This window comes from Crinia signifera, chromosome 1 (assembly GCF_055691185.1).
Source record: "Crinia signifera chromosome 1, ASM5569118v1, whole genome shotgun sequence".
NCBI classification, from domain to species: Eukaryota; Metazoa; Chordata; class Amphibia; order Anura; family Myobatrachidae; genus Crinia; species Crinia signifera.
In genome coordinates this window covers 219,489,650-219,510,925 of record NC_139217.1, presented here as the reverse complement: position 1 = coordinate 219,510,925, position 21,276 = coordinate 219,489,650, and the positions used below count along the sequence as shown (strand labels likewise).

The 21,276-nt window shown below is 43.4% G+C and overlaps 1 protein-coding gene across 1 annotated transcript in view; it reads right to left on the bottom strand.

The window, feature by feature from the left end:
- Nucleotides 1–8,642: 8,642 nt before the first annotated feature.
- The window catches only part of HDGFL2 (HDGF like 2), a 191,435-nt gene continuing 178,801 nt past the window's right edge, over nt 8,643–21,276 (bottom strand). Inside the window, exon 16 of the mRNA XM_083179276.1 lies at nt 8,643–9,528. Within this exon, the coding sequence (XP_083035402.1) occupies nt 9,468–9,528 (61 nt within the window). The 3' untranslated portion in view covers nt 8,643–9,467. The remainder of the gene's footprint in view (nt 9,529–21,276) is intronic.

Below are 21,276 nucleotides of genomic sequence, written 5' to 3'. Positions count from 1 at the left end.
TATAGCGATGGCAATGAGCAACCCCACGTGTCGCAATTGCCAATTTAGATCCTTTAGCACATACAGTCAAGATCTAGATCGCCTGCATGTGCTAAAGAAGTCACTGGATAGCACAGATCGCTCATCACACATTGCTGTGTATGTATGTGCGGTCTAGCCTGTGATGTGTGCTGCCTACCTGTGCTTGCAACTGAGATCCAACATTTACTGGTGACTGAGTTTATTTAAATTTTTTTTAATTCAATCTTTATTTATCCTTATTCAATAATAAAAAATAAAGATATAAAATCAGACAAAATATCATAGATCTGTATAGCGTTATACATTCATTGACACCGCCTGTACGCAACAGGGGTTAAGTATATTATCCTTTATATTGACATTTAAACCTTAGCCACAAGCCACAGTGGAACAAATCAGCTAAGTGCCCAGGGCCCCTACGCCCCAGACAGTTTCAACAACAACAAAAAAAGATCAAGATCTATTACAATGTACTACTTACTATGTTCAGTCTCTATCATTATCTTGTGACTTAATAACTTAATTCTTCAAGTGCTCTTTAATTTATAATGTGATTTCCTTTTATTGTGAGATTTACTTTATATTTGTGCTCTTTAAGTCTTTTACTTTGCTCAGTAATATATTATTGTATATTATTATACTTATAACCCATATTTTCCTTCGTGTAATTAATACCCGTGCTTACACAGTGAATAGAATACTATTTTCCTAAACTTCTTTTACTTAAATATTAATAGCCTATCTAATCCTTATATCTTTACTCATATTTATAGGGGCGCTTGGGCCCAAGGCACTCTACCAAAGCCTCTTGTTTGTGCATTAATATACATTAACAGCTATGCATTCTAATAATAATAATATCCTACCATCCTCTCACCCCCTCCCACCCCTTTGATTAAATAGAAAAACAGGAGATCTCTGTTAACCTATTTTGTATTATTAGATAATGCTTATGTGAGATTGATCTATTCCCCCATCCAGTTCTTACTACAACTAGAGCCCAATTTGACCTGGGCCATTTAACCTCTGTGGAGGTTGTCCATCTATCCCAGTTTTAATGGAATTTCTGGGCCGTACCCCTAACCATGTGAACAACTCTCTCATGTTCCTTAGTCACACGTACCAGGGCTAACCATGCACCTAGGCCCTTCTTTTGCCATCCACTTTCTAGCGATACAGATCTTAGCCAGAGAGCATAGCTGTATTAATAATAATCTATCACCATTACCCAGTGATGTGTTCCCTACCATGTATCTACACGTACAAGGGGTACATATATTTCTGGATATAACCATAGTTGATAGCACTTTTATCACCCCTGTCCAAGATGCAGCCACCACTGGGCATGCCCAAAGGAGATGCCAGAATGATCCCACACTGGCTAGACATTTCAAACTCTGAATGCTTTTTGTGCCTCCAAATTTGTACATGCGGTCTGGTGTCATATATGTCGTGTGGATTATATACAGTTGAACCTGTTGGAACCTGGCTTGATTTGTTGCTTTACGGATATCACTCACTGCCTCCTCCCAATCGTCCTTTGTTATTTCCTGAGTTTATTTTTAGGTCAAGATTTCTAATCTAATCTGGAAAACAAGATCATGTGTAGCAGAGTGAATAACTTTTGTAAGGCCCCAAGCATTCATTGTGCTCAGGAAAGCTTGGCCAAGAAGTGAGAGCTTATCATCAACCCATGCATTGAAATTACCAAGGATCAGCCATCTTTGATGCTCCAGAGTTAGCCCAACAAAAATATCTGCAAATTACTGTAGCAATATCTTTCCATCTCCAGGGGAGTGGTAAATAAGAAGCACTCTGTAACCAAATTATGTTTAGCTAGGGGCAGCGATGCAATAGAGTGAGTCCTTTCCTTGAGTGCCTTTTTTAAAGCATATGGCGACTCCACCTCCTCTGCAGCCCTGGGTTATGAATGAGTTGGGTTGTGTTTCTCTGGGGATGTCAGTGACAGTTATTGAGCCGCTATAATACTTCCTGCTTCACCTCATTAATGAGGCGAAGCAGGTGAGACAGACAAGATGTATTAACATCCTGCCCACCGAAGCAGCGGAGCGTAAACTCTCTGGCGATGTCCCCCTCCTGGAGACAGTGCATCAGTTCACACTGATGTGCTTTCTCTGTCTGCTCACTGCGCATGCCCAAGATCTCGCTATTATCGCGAGATCTCGGGTACAGCCTAGAGCCAGCAGTAGGGCTAGCGTTGTCCTATCCCCACTGCAGGGACAACGCTAGCCCTACTGCTGAGCTTTACTCGGCAGGCTGTCCCAAGTGCACATTAAGTGTGCTAGTAATACATAAAAAAAAATGCAAACCCCCCACTTAACTAGCATTAAGTGCAGCATATGCACTTAATACTAGTTGATACATCTGCCCCAATGTATTTTAAGGGGGCTAAGGGGTTTTCGACCACACTTTGCCCGACTGCTGTTTTTTATAAAATGTTAAGGGCTTTAAGAATAGAGCCTGTGCTGGAGTGAAGTATAAAAATGGATGGAGGAGTGAAGTATAAAAATACATTGGGTCATAATCAGTGTTCCCTCTAAGCTGTGCGCACGCACACAACTCGACGAGCGTGCGCACAGACATCACAACAGAGCGCACAAAGCAGCAGTGGTCCCTTTTCGCAGTTGTGGACTCAATTAATGTGTGTTTCACCCATTAACTACATTGTGTGCTGTGTTTTGAATGTTTAAATGTTTAACATCATTTTGAAGTAAAGTTAACACAAATGCTGAACGTCATTTTCCAGTTATATATAAGTGACGCACAAAAATAAAAATTTCCTTCCAAAGTTGCACAGCCAAAATCTTTTGCCGCGCAGCCTTTGTAAAATTAGAGGGAACATTGGTCATAATTGAGAGCTCAGGTATGAATTGCATTTGATGATGAGTGAAGATGAAAATGTTTTTTCTCAAGTTTGTGATCCAAAAGTTAAAATAGAGTTCCTGAAATCTCTTATACAAAAGGTGTACTTTTTATACAAGGATTAGTTAAATAAATTACAGGTAACTTTTCTTTTTAGTTGCTGATTAAGAGTCACATAAGTTATCCCAGAACAATGCAGGTGTGGGCAATAAGCAGCCCTCCAGCTGTTGATGAACTACACATCCCAGCATGCCTTGCATCAGTTTTGGCATGGCCATATAGCAATACAAAGGCAAAGAATGCCTTCATCGCTCAGGTAATAAAAAATGACTCCTTGTGGCAATACAATGGTGACCACCTACATCCACTGCCACTCTGAGAAGCAGGCGCCTACTGTCCGAATGGAAGCCGGGACCACGGCTGCAGCAGCAAGGGATGGGTCTCACTGCGGCTGAAAGCTCACAGCACAAGTAGGGGATTTGGAGACGGGAGTAGAGGTATACACTTTCAATTATTGTTCCTACCCCGCTCTCCCTAAGTGGATACAAACATATATCAGCATCAGAACACGTTTTTTTATTGTCATTTATCTGCTTTTAGTGTGTGAACACTGCACACTTTCTCTTGTGTGTGTGAAGAAAGGTTTTTCATTTTATTGCTAAAAATGGAATCATTATTCAAACATCTACTTTCCATCCAAATCTCCTATCCCTTTGGCTTTCTGATTTAAACAAATTGACTAAATGTTTTTGTCAATTTTACTACATTTGTGAGCAAATTGCTGATTGTCATCTGTACAGTACCAGATTTTCAGTCCAACCAACAAACGAGTTGGGTAGTTATATGAAAGTTGATATAGTGCAGGGATGGGGAACATTTGGCCCTCCAGCTGTTGTTGAACTACACATCCCAACATGCCCTGAAACAGTTTGCTAATAGGCATTGCGAAAACTGTTGCAGGGCATGCTGGCATGACCATTCCTGGTCTAGTGTACGGCCAGCATTAGGCTATTGAAGGGTCTATTCCTTACAAGGGTAGAGGTAACAGGGCTACTGGGAATAAGCCCCTCTATGATGTCCACTCTATAAACCCTCTCTATGATGTCCACTATGCCAGTCCTAGTGGAAGAGTCAGAAGTTTTCATCCAACCCAATGTGAATCCCAGTGCAGGCATAAATTCTGTTGATTTTGGAGATGTCCACAAAGCGTATAAGTTAAAGGTAAATACTGAGATATTTTATGATACTTCTGAAGTCAATTGCATAGAATTTAAAGCTGTTATGTGGCGATGTACAGAAGCATGTCAAAAAGTGAGGCAGACATTTAGTGGAGCACTAGGTATGTCAGCGAGCTGGGTGTGGTATGGGCTCCGACAGGGGGGATCCCGATGGTCAGTATCCCAACTGCCTGTACATTATTGTATGGCACTATAGGTCATAATTGTTGTCAAAATAACTGGGAACAGTAGTTTTGGACATCAGTGGCTCACCTCCACTGTTCCCGGTCTGAGCAGACACCCTTTATGATAACAGGGAGTGCCATGATCTTGAGATAAGGTACACAGATTCCATTCCATTCTTGACACACTTAAAAACAACAACTATATATACATACATACATACATACACACATATATATATATATATATATATATATATATATATATATATAGTATCCTTGTTTGTTCGGCACTTCGGACAAATACACTTAATTACCGCGGTGCCTTTAAGATTCCTTGTGCATGTAGTCTTGATCCCCTGCCCTGAGCCCAGGTGCAGGGGAATGAAACGGCACTCACGGATTTGTAAATAAAGATTTTATAGTTTCTTAAAGTGCAGAAAGGTACAGCATCTTCTTCTCAAAGTTTCAAGGCTTAACGCCTTTTCGTCAGGAAGCGCTGTAAGGTGCAAATAATGCCAAAGGTGCAGTGTAATATATATATATATATATATATATATATATATATACATACATATATACACATACACACACACAGCTTGCTGCCTGAATGTTGCTACTGAGCACAAATTTAATGGTTTATGTTGGAAGTGTATGAGACAGTATTACTCATTATCTTGACAAAACAAGGTTTCCATCGGTCATAATTTTCACATTAGGGGCCAAATGTAATAGAGCGAGAGAATCAGAAAGTGAGAGATTTGATAGTGTTCTTCCATTTTTTTTTTAAAGCAGCAATCATTTAGACTGAAACACCAGGTTGATTTTGCTATGTAGTTGATTGCCGCTTCGCAGTGTAGCTTCTTCAGGTTGGCCCTGAAGAAGCTACACTGCGAAGCGCGTGCCGGCTAGCGGTGCGCAGGCAGTGGTGTGCTGTCACCTTTGTTATTTTCATTATAAATTGCATTTTGATAAATGTACCACAGTGTGTTGCCTTGTAAGCCCTTATAAGGGCCACAACTCACACCTGTGCCGCAGTGAGATACACCCCACCTTGGGAGTTCTCACTTCTTCTCTGACTTCTCTCCATTTCTGAGAGCTATCAGAGGTGAGTCTGTTGTTCCCTGGTCTCAGGACAGGGACACAGTATACCTCCCCAGCTGTACCCACAGCCTATCCACCCTCCCCTCATACCATAGGGTCCTCTGGGGTTGAGGTCTCTCTGTCATTGGTACAGATGCGACACCCCATCTGAGACCCTAGGAAAGAGGTGGTTGATATATGTGCCAGGTGACTTATCTAAACACCTAGGTCCTACAAGGCACGAGAGTGGGCTATAAGGGGTGAATTTGTCTCCCCCGGATTCTTAGGGGCACATCCCTCCTCAATACCCCCACTTACGTTTATCATAGGCGACCCATATCAGGCACCCGGGGTTTGAGTTCTCTCTGCTGATTATGACAGACAGGACACCCCAGTAGCTGTTTTTGGTCACGTACAGCGATGTGGACTCTGTGATATATTATAGAGACAGCACCAGTATAATCACAGTCAGAGACGGCACACATGTGAATTTATTTATTTTATAAGAGTGGAGTTATCAGAGGTCAGCTGACCCAGCTCCCTTGGCAATCTCTAACTACTGTTCGCCGTGGACATTCTAGACCCACGGTCTGAACAGAGGCATCCACACATTGTGAATCACTACACGTTACCCATTACAAATGAACAGCCACACCTGCCTGCCACCTTTGTTTTAATAAAAGTGTGTTTTCCTACCCTTGTACGTTATATATGTTTTTTAACTAATTTTCGCAGCCTTTTAAGGTATATTAATAAAAGTTAATTTTTACTGTATGATTTTTCTCTCTGAGGTGCACCCACAAAAGGACACTCTTTTCTTCTTTGTACTCCATACATTTGGTCCTAGTTATAGCTGTGTTGGTTTTCATACACAACCTTACTGATCTAGTGGTTACATCAGGATTGGAGGTCCTCTTGTATTACCTAAAGCTGAATGGAAACTTACAGCCTCCCTACATCTATTGTTTTTCAGTCAGAGGTGACAAAATTCAGCCATATGCTACTCTTTAATATTAAAAAAGAATTTGTCCCAATAGCCCCAAAGTCAGTTTATAGCACTGCACAATCAGTGTTAGCTCAACCCTCCCTCCGTTCCAAACAGATGCACGTGTTTAAATGAGTAACCTGGTGCATTTCAGCCTTATTTGGGGCTTTATCAAAGAGTAGTAAATTATGAAACTGATTTACTTCCGTGCATCTGTTTGGAGACATAACGAGCACATGAGACTCCCTGACAACACATATGGCAGTGTGAAGGATTGGAGACTCAGGCATGATAAGCTGCTTAATACAGTATGATACCAGCCGAAGGATGCGGCGTATTGATTGAGACGCTCCAATCCCAGGAGAGGCAATATCCCCAAGCCATCTTAAACACTCCTGTGAACACACATCAAAGGAATGCAGGATTTTTGTGATATAGTGCTTCATTTAAAAGACTCAGCTCTTACAGTCAATGGCAGACCAGACATCCCCACAACTAAAGGGGAAAGGTTTTTAGTATTAGAATGGAATTGTTTTGATGCATCAATGGTGGACTTTTATTGCAAAAACGAAAGGTTTTTTTTTCAGCATAGATCCACTACTAATTACCGAATATGATTTTATACAGCGATTGAAATATGTGCACACAATTTACTGCTATTTAATTAGTTATTCATATGGTTAATAAATACAAAAAATATTATATATATATATATATATATATATATATATACACACACACACACACACACACACACACAGTATATGCTATATTCTGTGTGAGATTGTTCATGTCAGCCCAGCTTTAATATTATTAGCACAGAGAATATACTTTACAGTGGTAAATGGAGTTTTCTGTTTCTAAAGCCCCGTAAACATGGGGCGATATATCGCTCAGTGTCCCGTTTGCATCAGCGACCAGAGATGGTCGCTGATGAAAAAGAAACTGCCGGGGGAGCCCGGCAGTGGAAATCAGCTGGTCGCAGGAGCATGTTCCTGCGACCAGCGATCACTACTAGGGAGAAAACGGGAGTGCGCACCCGGCGATATATCGCCGGTGCACACTCCCATCGCGGGCAATATGGTCACTCAGTGACCATATTGCCCGCGATATTAGACAAAATCGCCCCCATGTGTACAGTCCAGTGCTAATGCCATCTGGCCATTGCTGAAGCTTTGCCACATGGCCCTATTTACTGAACAGTGTCTGATGTCCTAGCTGAGTGCCTGTCGAAGTCCTCTCAGGCTCTGCATTACCAAACTGTGCTAGAATATTCCGGCCCTGATGCACGAAGCTTCAAAAAGTGAAAAAGTAGAGCGTGATAAACAACCAGCCAATAAGCACCTAACGGTCATGTTACAGGCTTTCAAACAGGAGTTATGAGCCGATTACTGTTATGAGCCGATTGGCTGGTGGTTTATCACTTTCCACTATTTCACTTTATGAAGCTTGGTGAGGTCTGTCCTGTATACTTTACTGAATGCCCCACTTGTGTTCTGTTGGAATCCCTGATAAAATAACTTTGGATCTCTATGCAAGTTCAATAAATCTCTCAGAACATGAGTGACATGAATTATACAGTAGTAATTCAGGACTAATAAGAAGTGACTGAATATTTCCATTGCTTTGAACATCTATTGTGGTTTACAGAAGCTTATGGGTTTCACCATCAGTACGGTGTTCTAAACATTGGTGTTTATTGGTATATTCCAACCTATGAATTTCCATTTGCTCAAGTATAGTCCTGCACTCCTTAACTCACATTACTCTTGTGCTTATAATCCAAACTCATAATCTGCATACTGCCCACCAAGATCCTTGCTACAACCTGTCCCAGCATCCTTCACATGTCAGTGTTTCCAGTTAACTCAGTGTAAATGCATTATGGCAGTACAAGGGTAAACACTTCAGATAATATCATGGAGACTCCAGCCAATTGGGTAAGCCCCTACAGCTAAAGCTTTAAGTCCTAGCAGCCGCCTAAGTATCAGTGTGTATATCAATCACTAAGGGAAATTGAACTAGTGCTCCCTAACCAGCTCCTTTTACAAATACACACTGACTGTGACAAGTGCAAGGTGCCTGCAATTGTAAGATCCTCTTTTACTTAAGTTGTGTGATGCTTTCTGAACACTGGCAATGGAAATGGAGTGATCCGAATACTACTGGCCCTTTTAGCAATCATGCATATTCATATGAAGATTCCAGAGCAGTTTTTCCCACTTCTACAAACAGTGCCTGACACTGCTAGGACCTGTTGGTCCACCAAGGTTTTTGTAATGTATTTTTTATTAAATAAGTTACTGCACTAGTAACTTAAAATGAAAACATATTTCACATTATCTGTTGTAAGGAAGAAGTGGACACAGCCACAAAAGAATCCATGGAGATGCTCAGTACATTTAACTACTGTGGTTATCTAAGGGGTGCCGGATGACGTTTCAACAGTGGGGATCCCAACAGTCAGTATCCCAATGTCGGGATCCCGACTGCCGGTGCTCCGACAGGGGGGATCCCGACTCACAGGGGCTATTCTCCCTTGTGGGGGAGTCCATGACCCCCATAGAGGGAGAATAGAACCTGTAGCGAGCCCACAAGGGGCTTCTTTGCACTCGCCCCCGCGTCGGCAGTCGGGATACTGACTGTTGGAATCCCCACAGTCGGAGCCCCATACCACACCCTATCTAAGAACACAAGACTCCACTTTACTCATTTAGAACATTTAAAATGGAAAGCACAGGGAACTACTCGGCTGTATCAAGTATTGCAGCTTCCAATTATTATTTTTGTTGTTATTTTACATGATAATGCACAGTGGATAGCCTATATTTAATACAAATTAATGAAACAGATAACCGGTTTGCAGAGAAATAAATAAATAAATAAATAAATAAATAAAAGTACCTCATACAGGATATTTTTTTTTAAAAAACGATTTATGTTCAATTCATAGAAGCTCATTAACAAAAAAGAAAACAAAAAAACCCTACTGAACAGATAAACGACAGATAGAAACAATTTAAGAGTAAAAGGGACAAGTTCTGTATTTCCTGTAATTTCCCAGAGCAGGAACGTCTGCAGCATTATGGAAAATTTTCAGCTTGTTGTGATCTCGGAGATGGGGCTTGAGTCGAGTCCTTTCTCTGGTAGGTCCCCACTAAGCATATTAAGGTAAGGTAAAAAAGTATTAGATGTATAATACATTCTCTGCAAACCACCCAATTGCTTAAAAAAACACAAGGATTTAACATTATAAAGGATGGTGGCACATCCAACATTTTGCCAAATACATAGCAAACTAATTTGACTACTTAAACTATATTCATAAAAAGCCAGGGTCATATATAACATTTATGTTAACTATAATGCTACCCCAAAGACTTATGCGATCGGATTCGATGCAACATCGAAAGTGCGATATCCATCGAATCTGATTGCATCTTGTGGTGCAAAAAGTGCCCCCTTTCAGCACACAATGTCGCATGCCATCTTGCGATGGCACATCCGGTGCAAAAAGAGGGTGGGCAGAGGACGGAGTTGTAGGTTAGCACTAGAAGTAGCGCTAGCGGGAATCGGCAACATTTTTATAACACTGGGCAGTTACTCTGCCGCCCTTTTGCCCGCCCTCTCCCACGCCACCAGCGGTCCCTCTGCCCCCCACCCGTGGATTGCATTTGAGCGATCGCATGTGCAGCAAATAAGATCAGGTCCCCACTCCATACATGCAGTCGTTGACAACATAGTAAGAATTGACCTACATGTACAGACGACATCGCCAACATTAAGGATACTGAGTGTAGACACTGGACTATATTACAAACAATATTGCTCAGATGAGTGAGTAATATCGCTTAGTGTGTAAGGGCTTTACACTTTGTAAATGAACAGGACGGCAGGTTGAAAGCAAAGCAACCCTCAAGTGCAACATTTGCATATTTGTGGAAACTTCTGCAGCTTTCCCATGGAAGAAAGCCACAAGTCGTTCGCTACTTTGAGAAGTCAAAAATTTACAGTCAAATTTTGAAAAACATAAGGATTTTTTTTTACTCCAACTATTTGTTCTATGCTTTTTATCTATGCATTTTAAAGTACATTGAAATAATAAACTGCGCAAATTTAAACATTAAAAAAACTAGATAAATTGGGTTGTGCTACAACGTTTTACAGGCAGGATGTATATGTGCACATATTTACACCATTCTAACTGGCACTAAAGCATAGAGGGGTAGTGTGCTTTTTGAACAGCAGCGTCTGCCAACTGCATTAGCCATTTATAGCTTTTTCAAATGTTGTCATTAATTTTAACCTTTCACCTGCTTCAGTTGTCATCTTCAAGGGGCTGTTGGGTACCAGGAGAGTGTTGACTAAGTATCTGCCACCTCCAAGATCTGGAGACACTGCAGCAGCACCAGTAAATCAAGTTAGGGATTCCACTCACTTGACTGGTTCTGTGGAGCCCACTATTGCAAATCAACCCATGGACACCTGGGCCTGTACAGAAAAGTGTAGGGCATTCACAAGATGGCAGGCATTTCCTGCCATATAAGCAGGGCAGCTCTTTGATATTTACAGGGTGACCAATTGGGAACCAACCTCTGGGTACAGGACAGTGCCTCCTGAGGAGTCAGTGTTGGTCTCATGCATTACGATTTACTCATGATGTAATATATGTTTGATTTCTTTTCTACAGCAATGTATCTAAAAGTCTTGTGGTAGACTGATTTCTTACAGTATGCACCTGAGTACTTCCACAAGGAATCACACCTGTGGGAAGTAGCAGTTTAAGAGGGGTATTCAATGTGGTGCCGCCACTATTCCAGACAAGTGAAATATTCTTGGCTCCCTATTCAATGCTGTCTTAAGCAACAGCATTGAAGCGGGATCACGGCAGAACAGGCCCGACTTTAGAAGCTGTGAGGCCCATTCTGTCAATAACGGCCGTGGATAGTTGCGATCGACAATTGGTAAGTGTTAAAAGTAGCAGCACAGTACTTAGGTGAAAAGTAGTGATTATGGTCTTTAAAAGATCTTCTTAAAAAGAGTTACTTTAGTGAAAAGCAGTTTATGTAATGCACTAAAAAGTGTTAGAGTGTTACATTAATGAAGCTTAAAAGCAGCCCAGCCACACCATTACAGGGTGCCCTACACTTTAAACCCATTCCTAATACGGACATATAAGATAAATGTATCCAGGACTTAAAGCATTGCTATTGCCTATTACAATGTGTAGGCTGTAAAAGCAAGGACCTTTTACTAATTAAACACACCAAAGAGCAAGTGGGAGGGGTAAAAGTCCAAGCTTGTGTCTCTGCCTCCAAATGTACACTCATGTAACCCTCTGGAGACAACCCAGTGTTGTCCAATGTTATTTAATGAACACTGAGGTAACAAGAAGAGGCACATAAAAAAGGTAGTGTTCATGATAGGATGTTTTAAAAATGTCAAAACGTGCTCTGCCCTTTTAGTGTTCTGATAAAACAGCCTGCCTTGTGCCTTTGCCAACTGCGGGATGTAGTGTCCTGTGGGTGGAAAAAGTGCAGTTGCCGATCAATTTGGGTGAATAGATGCCCCCTTGCAGGTCGACCACGCCGCCTTATGGAGGCGCATGCACAGAGAACCCATGCTCACACATCGGCACACTGTCCTGCCTGCATCCTAGAAGAAATACTATAGAGTGAGCAGGAAGCATGTCCTCCCAAGAATCTGCTACAAAACTACCACCATTTAACACTTGAAACATCGCTAAGCTGAAGCGAATTCTCAGGCCGTCCTATTAATAGACTGCGCATGTGTACTGATCATAGTATGCATGCGCAAGGCCTTCCTGTGATCAAATCCTGAATAACCCCCATAGTCTGGAAAATTTAGTTAAACATTTCTTTGGGTAGAAGAGAGAAAAGGGGATGACTTTAGTGCCTCTCCACAGCCACCAGTCCAATTAACTGAAACATTATTCAGGTGATTTGCCCCTGGAAGCAATGTTCAATGAGCAGAAAAGCAGTAGGATCATTCAACATGAAAGTAATATTAATTGTTGGAATGCACAGCCAATGTAGGAAACATTAGGAATAAATCCAAATACAATCAAAAATACTAGTTTGGGACATATAGCCTCATTTAAGATGGCCCTACTACCCAAACTAATGCATCTTTCCCGTATGATCCCATATAAATTCTTGAAGAAAAAAAGTTAGCTGCATGAACCAATATTGTTACTAAATATAAGTGATCGACAAGTCCACTTAGTCTAGCTCGTTCCAGGATTATTTTACCCAGAACCAGAGGAGGTTTAAACCTCCCAGACTTAATATTATACCATGAAGCAAGTGTGCTGGCTCAGCTTAAATATTACTCAAAGAAAAAGGTCCATACACACTGGGCGATCATGCCCATGGGCTGTATGGACAGCGGAGATCGCTATCATCGGTGGGTGGAAAGCTGCTCAGTGCATACACTCTGAGCGGCTTCCCCCCTGCCCGGCACAGTCAGTGGGGGGAGGACTGCTTTGCATAGCGCAGCGTTCTGCAAAGCAGTCCTTAAAAGCTGCTCATCTGCTGGTATTACCAGCAGATGAGTGGCTTTCCCGTCGATAATGCAAAAGAACGCAGAAGCGCTCATTGGTGAGGCATACACACTGGGTGGCTTTGAGCTGAAAGACACTCAAACTTGCTCTTTTGAGTGGCTTTCAACGAAGTCGCCCAGTGTGTGGATTAAAGACTATGCAGTGTGTTGGGTTGATCATGAAAAATATGTTAGCCCAATGTATCGTATAGCAGATGTATTGAAAATACCTGAAAATCTCAGACCAAACGTTTCTATCTCTTAACCTTCGACCCAAGACTTCCTTCAGGTACAGGACAAATTTTCTATCAATGTACCTTCCCCAGCCAGGGCAGGCGACAGGGGGGGGTCAAGGGGACAACTGTACCGGGCCCCAAGCTTGTGAGGGGCCCAAAAGTTCTGAGGAGCTCAGGGGATGTAAGCATGGCTGTGGCAGTGCAGTACCTAGCAATGGTTGATAAAGGCAACCGCCTGGTTTCCTGTAAGGGTACTTGCCTGGAACCCCCCCTCTGGTATTAGTGAATATTAATTATGTTTCTTTTGTAACAATTAAAAAAACATGTTCAATATATAGTGTACCATGTTCTCCTCAAGGGGGCGGGGTATTGGGCCCCCCAGAAATATCAGTGTACCGGGCCCCAAAATTTCTGTTGCCAGCCCTGTCCCTACAATATATACAGTGCATCCGGAAAGTATTGGAAAAATGGGGTCTTGCAGTAGAATGCAAAAAAAGACTGATTTATTCTTACCTGGGGCACACTTTAGTATAATGTATGTTAAATTATTTTAGTTAAAACGTAACTTTTAAGTTCGGAAAGTATTGTCAGCACTTCACTTTTTCCACATTTTGTTATGTTACAGCCTTGTTACAAAATTCTTTCCCCCCCCTCAAAAATTGTATACAGTTCCCCATAATGACAGTACTCAAAACTCCCTTCCAGCCCTATTAGTTTCCCAGGTATCAGCGGGCCCTATGCCATTGCAACTACTTTTGTGTGACATTTTTGCTCATAATGATCCACCATTAATTATTCAGGCCTTGAAGAATTGGCTTGGCACTCAGGACTTCTACAAGAAATTGTAGTAATGTATGTCAGTTGAAAGAACTTTCCTCACTTCATCTTAGAGGTGTCTGGGGTAGTAAAGGTGTTACCACGATTATCCATTTACAGTATACCAGGTTGATACTCTTAAATATTTCACCCACTTAGTAGAGGCGTTTAAGCTTCCCTTTACATATTTTTTTTTTTTGATTTTTGCAATTACACCATGCTTTTATCATCCAGTTTGCAGGGAATCCTCCTATGAAGAATTACCCTATAAAATCTTTCCTTTTATATTTGCCCCCTAGATGTGCTCTCTTTTTTATATACTTTTTACGGTTGTATCATCATGCTTCTCAACCTCGTCTACAACTGAGCTGGGAGACAGAGGTGGGTAGTCTTTATGACGATGAAGGGAGTAGAGCCCTTGCTTGCCCCCGTGTATCTACTGCCTATGTCCACTTTCAGCAGATTACTACTACACTAAGGGAGGGAAGATGCCTGAGAGACCAGAAGGACTTGGCGACCAAATGCAGCATCTTGAGAAGCAAACGTATCGAAGGCTTAGAACTTCAGAAACGTGTGGACCGAGGACCACGTAGCTGCCTTGCACAGTTGCTCTGCGGAAGCACCGCACCTAGCAGCCCACAATGGACCAACTGACCTAGTGGAATGTGCAGAGATAGAGGAAGGCAACGGTAGGTTAGGCTTCTCATAAGCCTGTTGGATCGCCATTCTGATCCAGCGAGCTAAAGACTGTGAGCAGGCCACCCTCTCTTATGGAATCCATAGAGAATAAACAAAGCGTCTGAAAGCCTAATGGACTCAGTTCTTTGAACATAGATGCAAAGAGCTCTCAATGTCCAAAGACCTCTCTTTGGAGGACAACTTAGAAGAATTTAGTACCGGAACCACAAATTCTTGGTTCACATGGAACTTTGACACCACCTTAGGAAGGTGGGAGTGTCTAGTCCTAAGGACTGCTCTATCATTTTGGAACATGAGAAACGGAGAACGACAAGATAATGCTCCCAGGTCGGAGACTCTCCTGGCAGACGCGATAGCCTACAGGAAAACCACCTTTACTGTGAGCCATTACAGCTCAGTTGAGTCCTCAAAAGGTGTCTCTGAAAGAGCAGAAAGGACCACAAACAAGTCCCACGGAGCAACCTGGGGAGTGAACGGGGGCTGAATCCTCAGCACCCATTAAAAAAATAACTTTCTTACATCAGGAAGGATAGCCAGCCGCTGCTGAAACCACACCGATAGTGCGGATACTTGTACCCGCAGTGAAGCTAGGCGCAGACCTTTATCCAGACCATTCTGAAAGAAAGACAACAGTCTAGCCACCTTAATTTGCTTTGTGTTGAGGGATCTTGCCCTACACCAGGTAAAATAGACTCAAATATTCTCTCTGAGGAAACCGCCGATGCTCACAGTAGGCGGGGAAACGCGTTAGAGCTCAAACGATCTACTCTCATACTGCATGCTAAGTATTGATATCCTGTACCTGTGGAGACCTGCCTATCAAGAACTGGTATACTCCGGATAAAGTTGCATCTACTAAGGACAGTCAGCTCCAGCAACTGGGAGACACAAGGGACTATTAAGATACCATATTGCTCCAAGATACCATTTTCTATTTTTTTGTCTGGCCAGACATAAATTGAAATAACCCTATGGCACTATATGCTAAACCTGCAATTCGTTACCAATAAAATCGGCCATTGCTGTGACTGTTTGTAGTATCTGGATTTAAAGCATACACAAAAAGCCTACTAACAAACTAACTTGTGCTATTCATTTATACGATACCTATCTTATTAAATGGCTGAACATATCTGCTATTAAGTGAATATTGAAAAGTATATATAATTTTATCTATTTTTTACCTTTTATTAGGGTGTTTTGTTACATGTCTAACATTTTTTAGAAGTGTGGCCACACATTAATCGTATAATTGAGTGTTATATTTAAATAAATATTATTGAATTATCAGTATTTCCATTCTGCGCAGTTTATTTATTCTACTATTTGTCCTAATTAGGGAGGGCTTTATGAGCAGCCCTATTAAACAGCGGCATTATTGGGAATGCTTATAAATTATATTTTACACTTTTATTTAAAAAAAAAAACGTCTGATTTATTTAGCTCTGGTCTTTCCCCCTTTTTTTGTTGTAAATCCTTGACTAGGCTGGCTTCCTGGCCCGGAGCATTGTCCAAGTCACTTTTGACAAGAAACCCTTGTTTCTCAGGAGGGCAGTCTCAAGAGCCACGCCGTGAAATGTAGCCTCTTCAGATCCGGATGTAGACAAGGGCCCTGCCCTATTAGATCCATTCGTAGAGGTAACAGAAAAGGAGGAGCAGCTGACAACTGCACTAGATCTGAGAACCAGTGTCATCTAGGCCACCACAATGAGCACTCCTCCCTCCTGCTTGAACTTCCTGAGAACACAAGGAAGAGACCACACTGGCGGATAAACATAAGGCAGATGAAAATTCCACGGAACCGACAGAGCGTCCAAGAAGGCTGCCAGAGGATCCTTGAACCGAACAACGGCACCTTGTGATTGTGCCGGGAAGCAATTCGATCCGGGTCCGGAGTGCCCCATCTCTCAACTATCTGAGAGAACACCTTTGGGTGCAGGGACCATTCTCCCACATGAATGTCCTGACGACTCAGTCGGCTTCCCAGTTCTGAACTCCTGGCAACAATACCACTGAGATGGCCAGCACGTGACTTTCGGCCCATTGGAGAATCTTGGATACCTCCATCATTGCTTTTATGATTTCCTTGCCTCCTTGTTGGTTTATATAGGCCACCGCGTTCGCGTTGTCAGACCTTATCTGCACGGGTTGGCCCTGTAGTAGATCCTGGGATAACAGGAGGGCGTTGAACACCGCCAAAAGCTCCCATCTGGCCAGGATCAGTCTAGGCAGGGGGCGAGTATGAAACTGCGCCCATTCGACCATGTCGAACGTGCAAACCATCAGACCCAGGATTTTCATCGAGTGGTCAACAGAAACCCTCTGTAGCCGAAGAAAACTTCAAATTTTTGTCTGCACCGGCTGACCCTTTTCCGGAGGAATAATTAATCTCAGAGTTCAGTAGAGCTCCCAGATGTGTCATCCGTCTGGAAGGTACTAGAGCGGATTTCTTCCAATTTATCAGCCAACCGTGGGACTGAAGGACCCTTTGTTTTAGTTGAAGATGATTCAACAGGGTCTCCTGTGAATTGGCCAGAATGAGCAGGTCGTCCAAGTATGGGAGTACTCTGACCCCTTGGCATCTCAGAGATACCGTCATCACTGCCAATATCTTTGTGAAGACCCTGGGGACCGTGGCTAATCCGAAAGCGAGAGCCGCAAATTGGTAATGATTCGGCAGGATTACACACCGCAGGAACGTTTGATGGGACAACGCAATGGGAACATGTAAGTACGCATCCTGGATGTCTAGAGACACAATATAGTCCGTGAATGGGTTTTTTTTATGTCTGCAGAGATGCAAACCAAGAGAAAGTAAACGCTTTGTGGGCGCACTCTTGGAAAATTGAAATATGAAATTAATTTAAAACATAACTTTTATTATGGACTAGCTTAAAAAATAGTGGCACAAAGAAATGATTATTAATGTAATAATTGTTTTTTTGTTTGGTTATATCTCATGATTTTATATATATTATTTTGTTCGATAAATCTGGTTTAACCACACATTTCTATATCATTTACTGCATTTAGTCATCTGAGGTATAAGAACCAGAGTAGATCCCCAAATGAGCTGACAAGTAAAAGGGGGACTCGTTGCCCCATGTCGTATACAATCAATGTCAAGGTTGGCAACAGTTCGGAAACAAGCAGTGGGTGGCTCCAAAACCGCTGGTCTGGTAACAGAGTTGCCCCCAATCTTGTAATCGCACACCTGGACTTCTCCAGGGGTCACCCACCTGGATACTGCCCAGGCCCTTCACTGCTTGGCTTCCAAGTTCGGAGAGGTTTTGGGCAGACCAGTGAGGTATGGTGGTATGACAGGATGCAGTTACAATCCTGGCGGTCGGGATCCCGGCGTTCAGAATCCTGACGCCGGAATCCCGACCGTCGAAATGCCGACATATTCTCCCTCCGTGGGTGTCCACGACACCCCTGGAGGGAGAATAAATTAGCGTGCCGAGCGTAGCGAGGTACCGGGCCCGCTGCGCGGCGAGCGCAGCGAGCCCGCAAGGGGGGGGCGATCCACGTCCCCCCCTTGTCGGCATTTCGGCGGTCGGGATTCCGGCGTCGGGATTCTGAACGCCGGGATCCCGACCACCGGGATTCAATACTGAATCCGGTATGACTATTGGGGGCCACAGTGTGTCCCGGACAGCTGCTCAGGTTAACTGCAGGTGTTATAAAAGTATGATTTCTAATGCACTTGGCTGTGGCAGTAACAATGATTACACAGGGTTAGTCCTCTCTTAGTGCACTCTCCGCTAATTTTTAGAGTCTACATTTGTATAGTCATTTATGTACTCAAATAGTATATTTGTAGCGAATATAATACACACTGGCAATCGTACATTACATGCAGGGGTTAATGGGTGATTTGTGGAGCGATACTCAGCTGACAAGGCAGTCTGAGATTGCTCCCATACCTGACCCTGCTGTGGTTCGGGCAGGTTGAAGTGTTCCGTGCAATGCTGGATTTGTGTGCCAGAGTGATGAATCAGCCGCTTCCAGATGTCCTGGCAGGGTGACCCCGGCGTGGATTGTTTTGCTGGGTGCTCTCGCTCCCTGCGGGGACTGCACTGGAGGGTTTTGGAGGAGTCCTACTTGTGCTGAATTCCAACAGAGTGACGTGGGGAGCCGCTGGACACGTGTTTCGCCTACGACGGCTTCTTCATGCAGCGCCATGAAGACACCATATAGCCCCCCTGGTTCCATTGCCAGTACAATGGACCTGAGCGTTTCCTTATGGATACTTTCACGGATTTGTTCAGTGACTTTAAGTTCAGAATGGATCGGAATGTCCCTTTTGGTTTCGGAACCAAGAATAGGGGGGAGTAATACACCTGGTCTCGCTGGTACTGAGGTACAGGCACTAAAACCCTGGATTGTAGTAAGGATTCCACTACCAGGACCTGTGGGTCCTTGGGTAACTTTGTGGGTAATTATTGCTCTGGGGGGCGCCCTTTGAACGACATGGCTTAGCCATGGGTCACTACTTCTCTTACCCAAGCATCTGATAACGTCTTGAGCCACTCCTCCGAAAAGGAGAGAAGTTGGCCCCCACCCTGGGATTCCCCAGAGGGAGGCACGCCCTACCAGGCTTGTCAGTTTTGGGAGCAGCCTGTCTGGTTGCCCAGGGCTGTCTCTGCTTGGGCTTAGTAGACTTGGACTGGCTAGTCTGTTTGCCAAACACCTGTCCCTTACTCTTTCCAGTGGGACGAAAGGGGCAAATGGAACTGACCGTAGGCCGAGAGGATGTAGAAGCTGAGGGCAAGCATGCAGTTTTGGTTGCTGCCAAAGAAACTACTATTTTGTTTAGCTCCTCACTGAACAGAATCTACCCTGCAAAGGGTAAGACCTCCAGGGCCTTTTTGGATTCGGTGTCCAGCTTCCAGGAACGCAACCAAAGTATGCGCCTGGCAAGCACTGATACTGCTGACACTTTAGAAGTCAGTTGCCCAGCATCATTCATGGCTTCCGCAATATATGCCACGGCCTGCTGCACGTGTGAAAGACATGCAGAGCAGTCCTTCGAAACCTCTGCAGGTAGCTGATCCTCTATCACCTTCAATCAATCCCGAATGGCCCTTGCGGCCCAGGATGAAGCAATAGTGGGTCTGTTGACCACCCCTACCAGTGAAAATATTGATTTGAGGCACTGTTCCAAGCGCCTGCCAGTGACGTCCTGGACATTTGACAGTTGACATTACTGGAAGCACCAATGGCTTAACCAAACTTGTCACGTGGGAGTCCATGGGAGGTGGGGTCTCCCACAGCTTATAGTCCTCCACCAGCAAAGGGTATCTAGTAGTCACCCTTTTAGGAATAGGAAATTTCTTTCCTGAGGTTTTCCATATCCCCGTTCTAAGTGCCATTAAATGGTCTGAATGAGGGAGTTCAGCTTTAATTACTTTGCGTGATTTATTCACGTCCACCTCTGCGCCACTGGCACTGGTTCCTCCTCCTCAGTAGCCTCCGGATCACCATCAGAAGTGTCTGCGTCATTATCATCACCTGCCCCCTCTGAAGAGTCAGTGGAATCAGTCACTAATGTAGACTGAGATGATAAATGCTTTTCGGGCCTTTTAGAGCCTTGAGAAATTCCCTTAGGAGCTTTCTGTGCAGCCAGAGACTGTGTTAAAGAAAGCATGGTCTCAGACAATGAATCCACCCATGGAGGGGGTGTCTGAACTGTAGGAGTAGGTGAGGGGACAAGGCCCGCTGTGGATGACAGTCTATCCACTTAAGTGCCCAGCAACTGTGTAAAAGCCGCCATGGGGGGGCTGCTGGGTCTGTGGAGTGGATTGAGTTGCAGGGATATGGGAAGCATTACACAGACCATCCTGCACATCCTGATCAGGCAACCCTGCTGCGCATGAGGAACATTAACACAGTGCTGGGGATGCTGACTGGTGCTCGTCACTGGCCATTGCAAGTATTTATTATTTATTTATTAACAGTTTCTTATATAGCGCATACATATTACGCAGTGCTTTACAGAGAATATTTGAACATCCACATCAGTCCCTGCCCCAGTGGAGCTTACAATCTATATTCCCTACCACATGTACACGCACACACAGACATTCTAGGGTTAATTTTGTTGGAAGCCTACCTGTATATTTTTGGATTGTGGGAGGAAACCGGAGTACCCGGAGGAAACCCACGCAAGCACGGGGAGAATATACAAACTCCACACAGTTAGAGCCATGGTGGGGAGCAAACCCATGACCTCAACGCTGTGAGGCAGTAATGCTAACCATTACACCATCCGTGCTGCTGCAAGTAGCTTTTATGGGAGCCCAGTCACACCTGAAGCTCTATGCCCAGTGACCCGATAAATGTGTGACTGATCCTACAGTGTCCCCAGTAAACTCTGTCTATGCAGCAGCAAACCGGAGTATGTACAGTGTAAAAACAGGAGATACACTGCAGTAGGAGATATATATATATATATATATATATATATATATATATAGTAGATTTGCGGTGGGGCACTCGTGGCTATTCTCCATAAACTAGATAAGCCAGCTAGTATGCAGCAACGTTTCAATTTATTTATCAAATTTTCGTCAAATAAATTGAAACGTTGC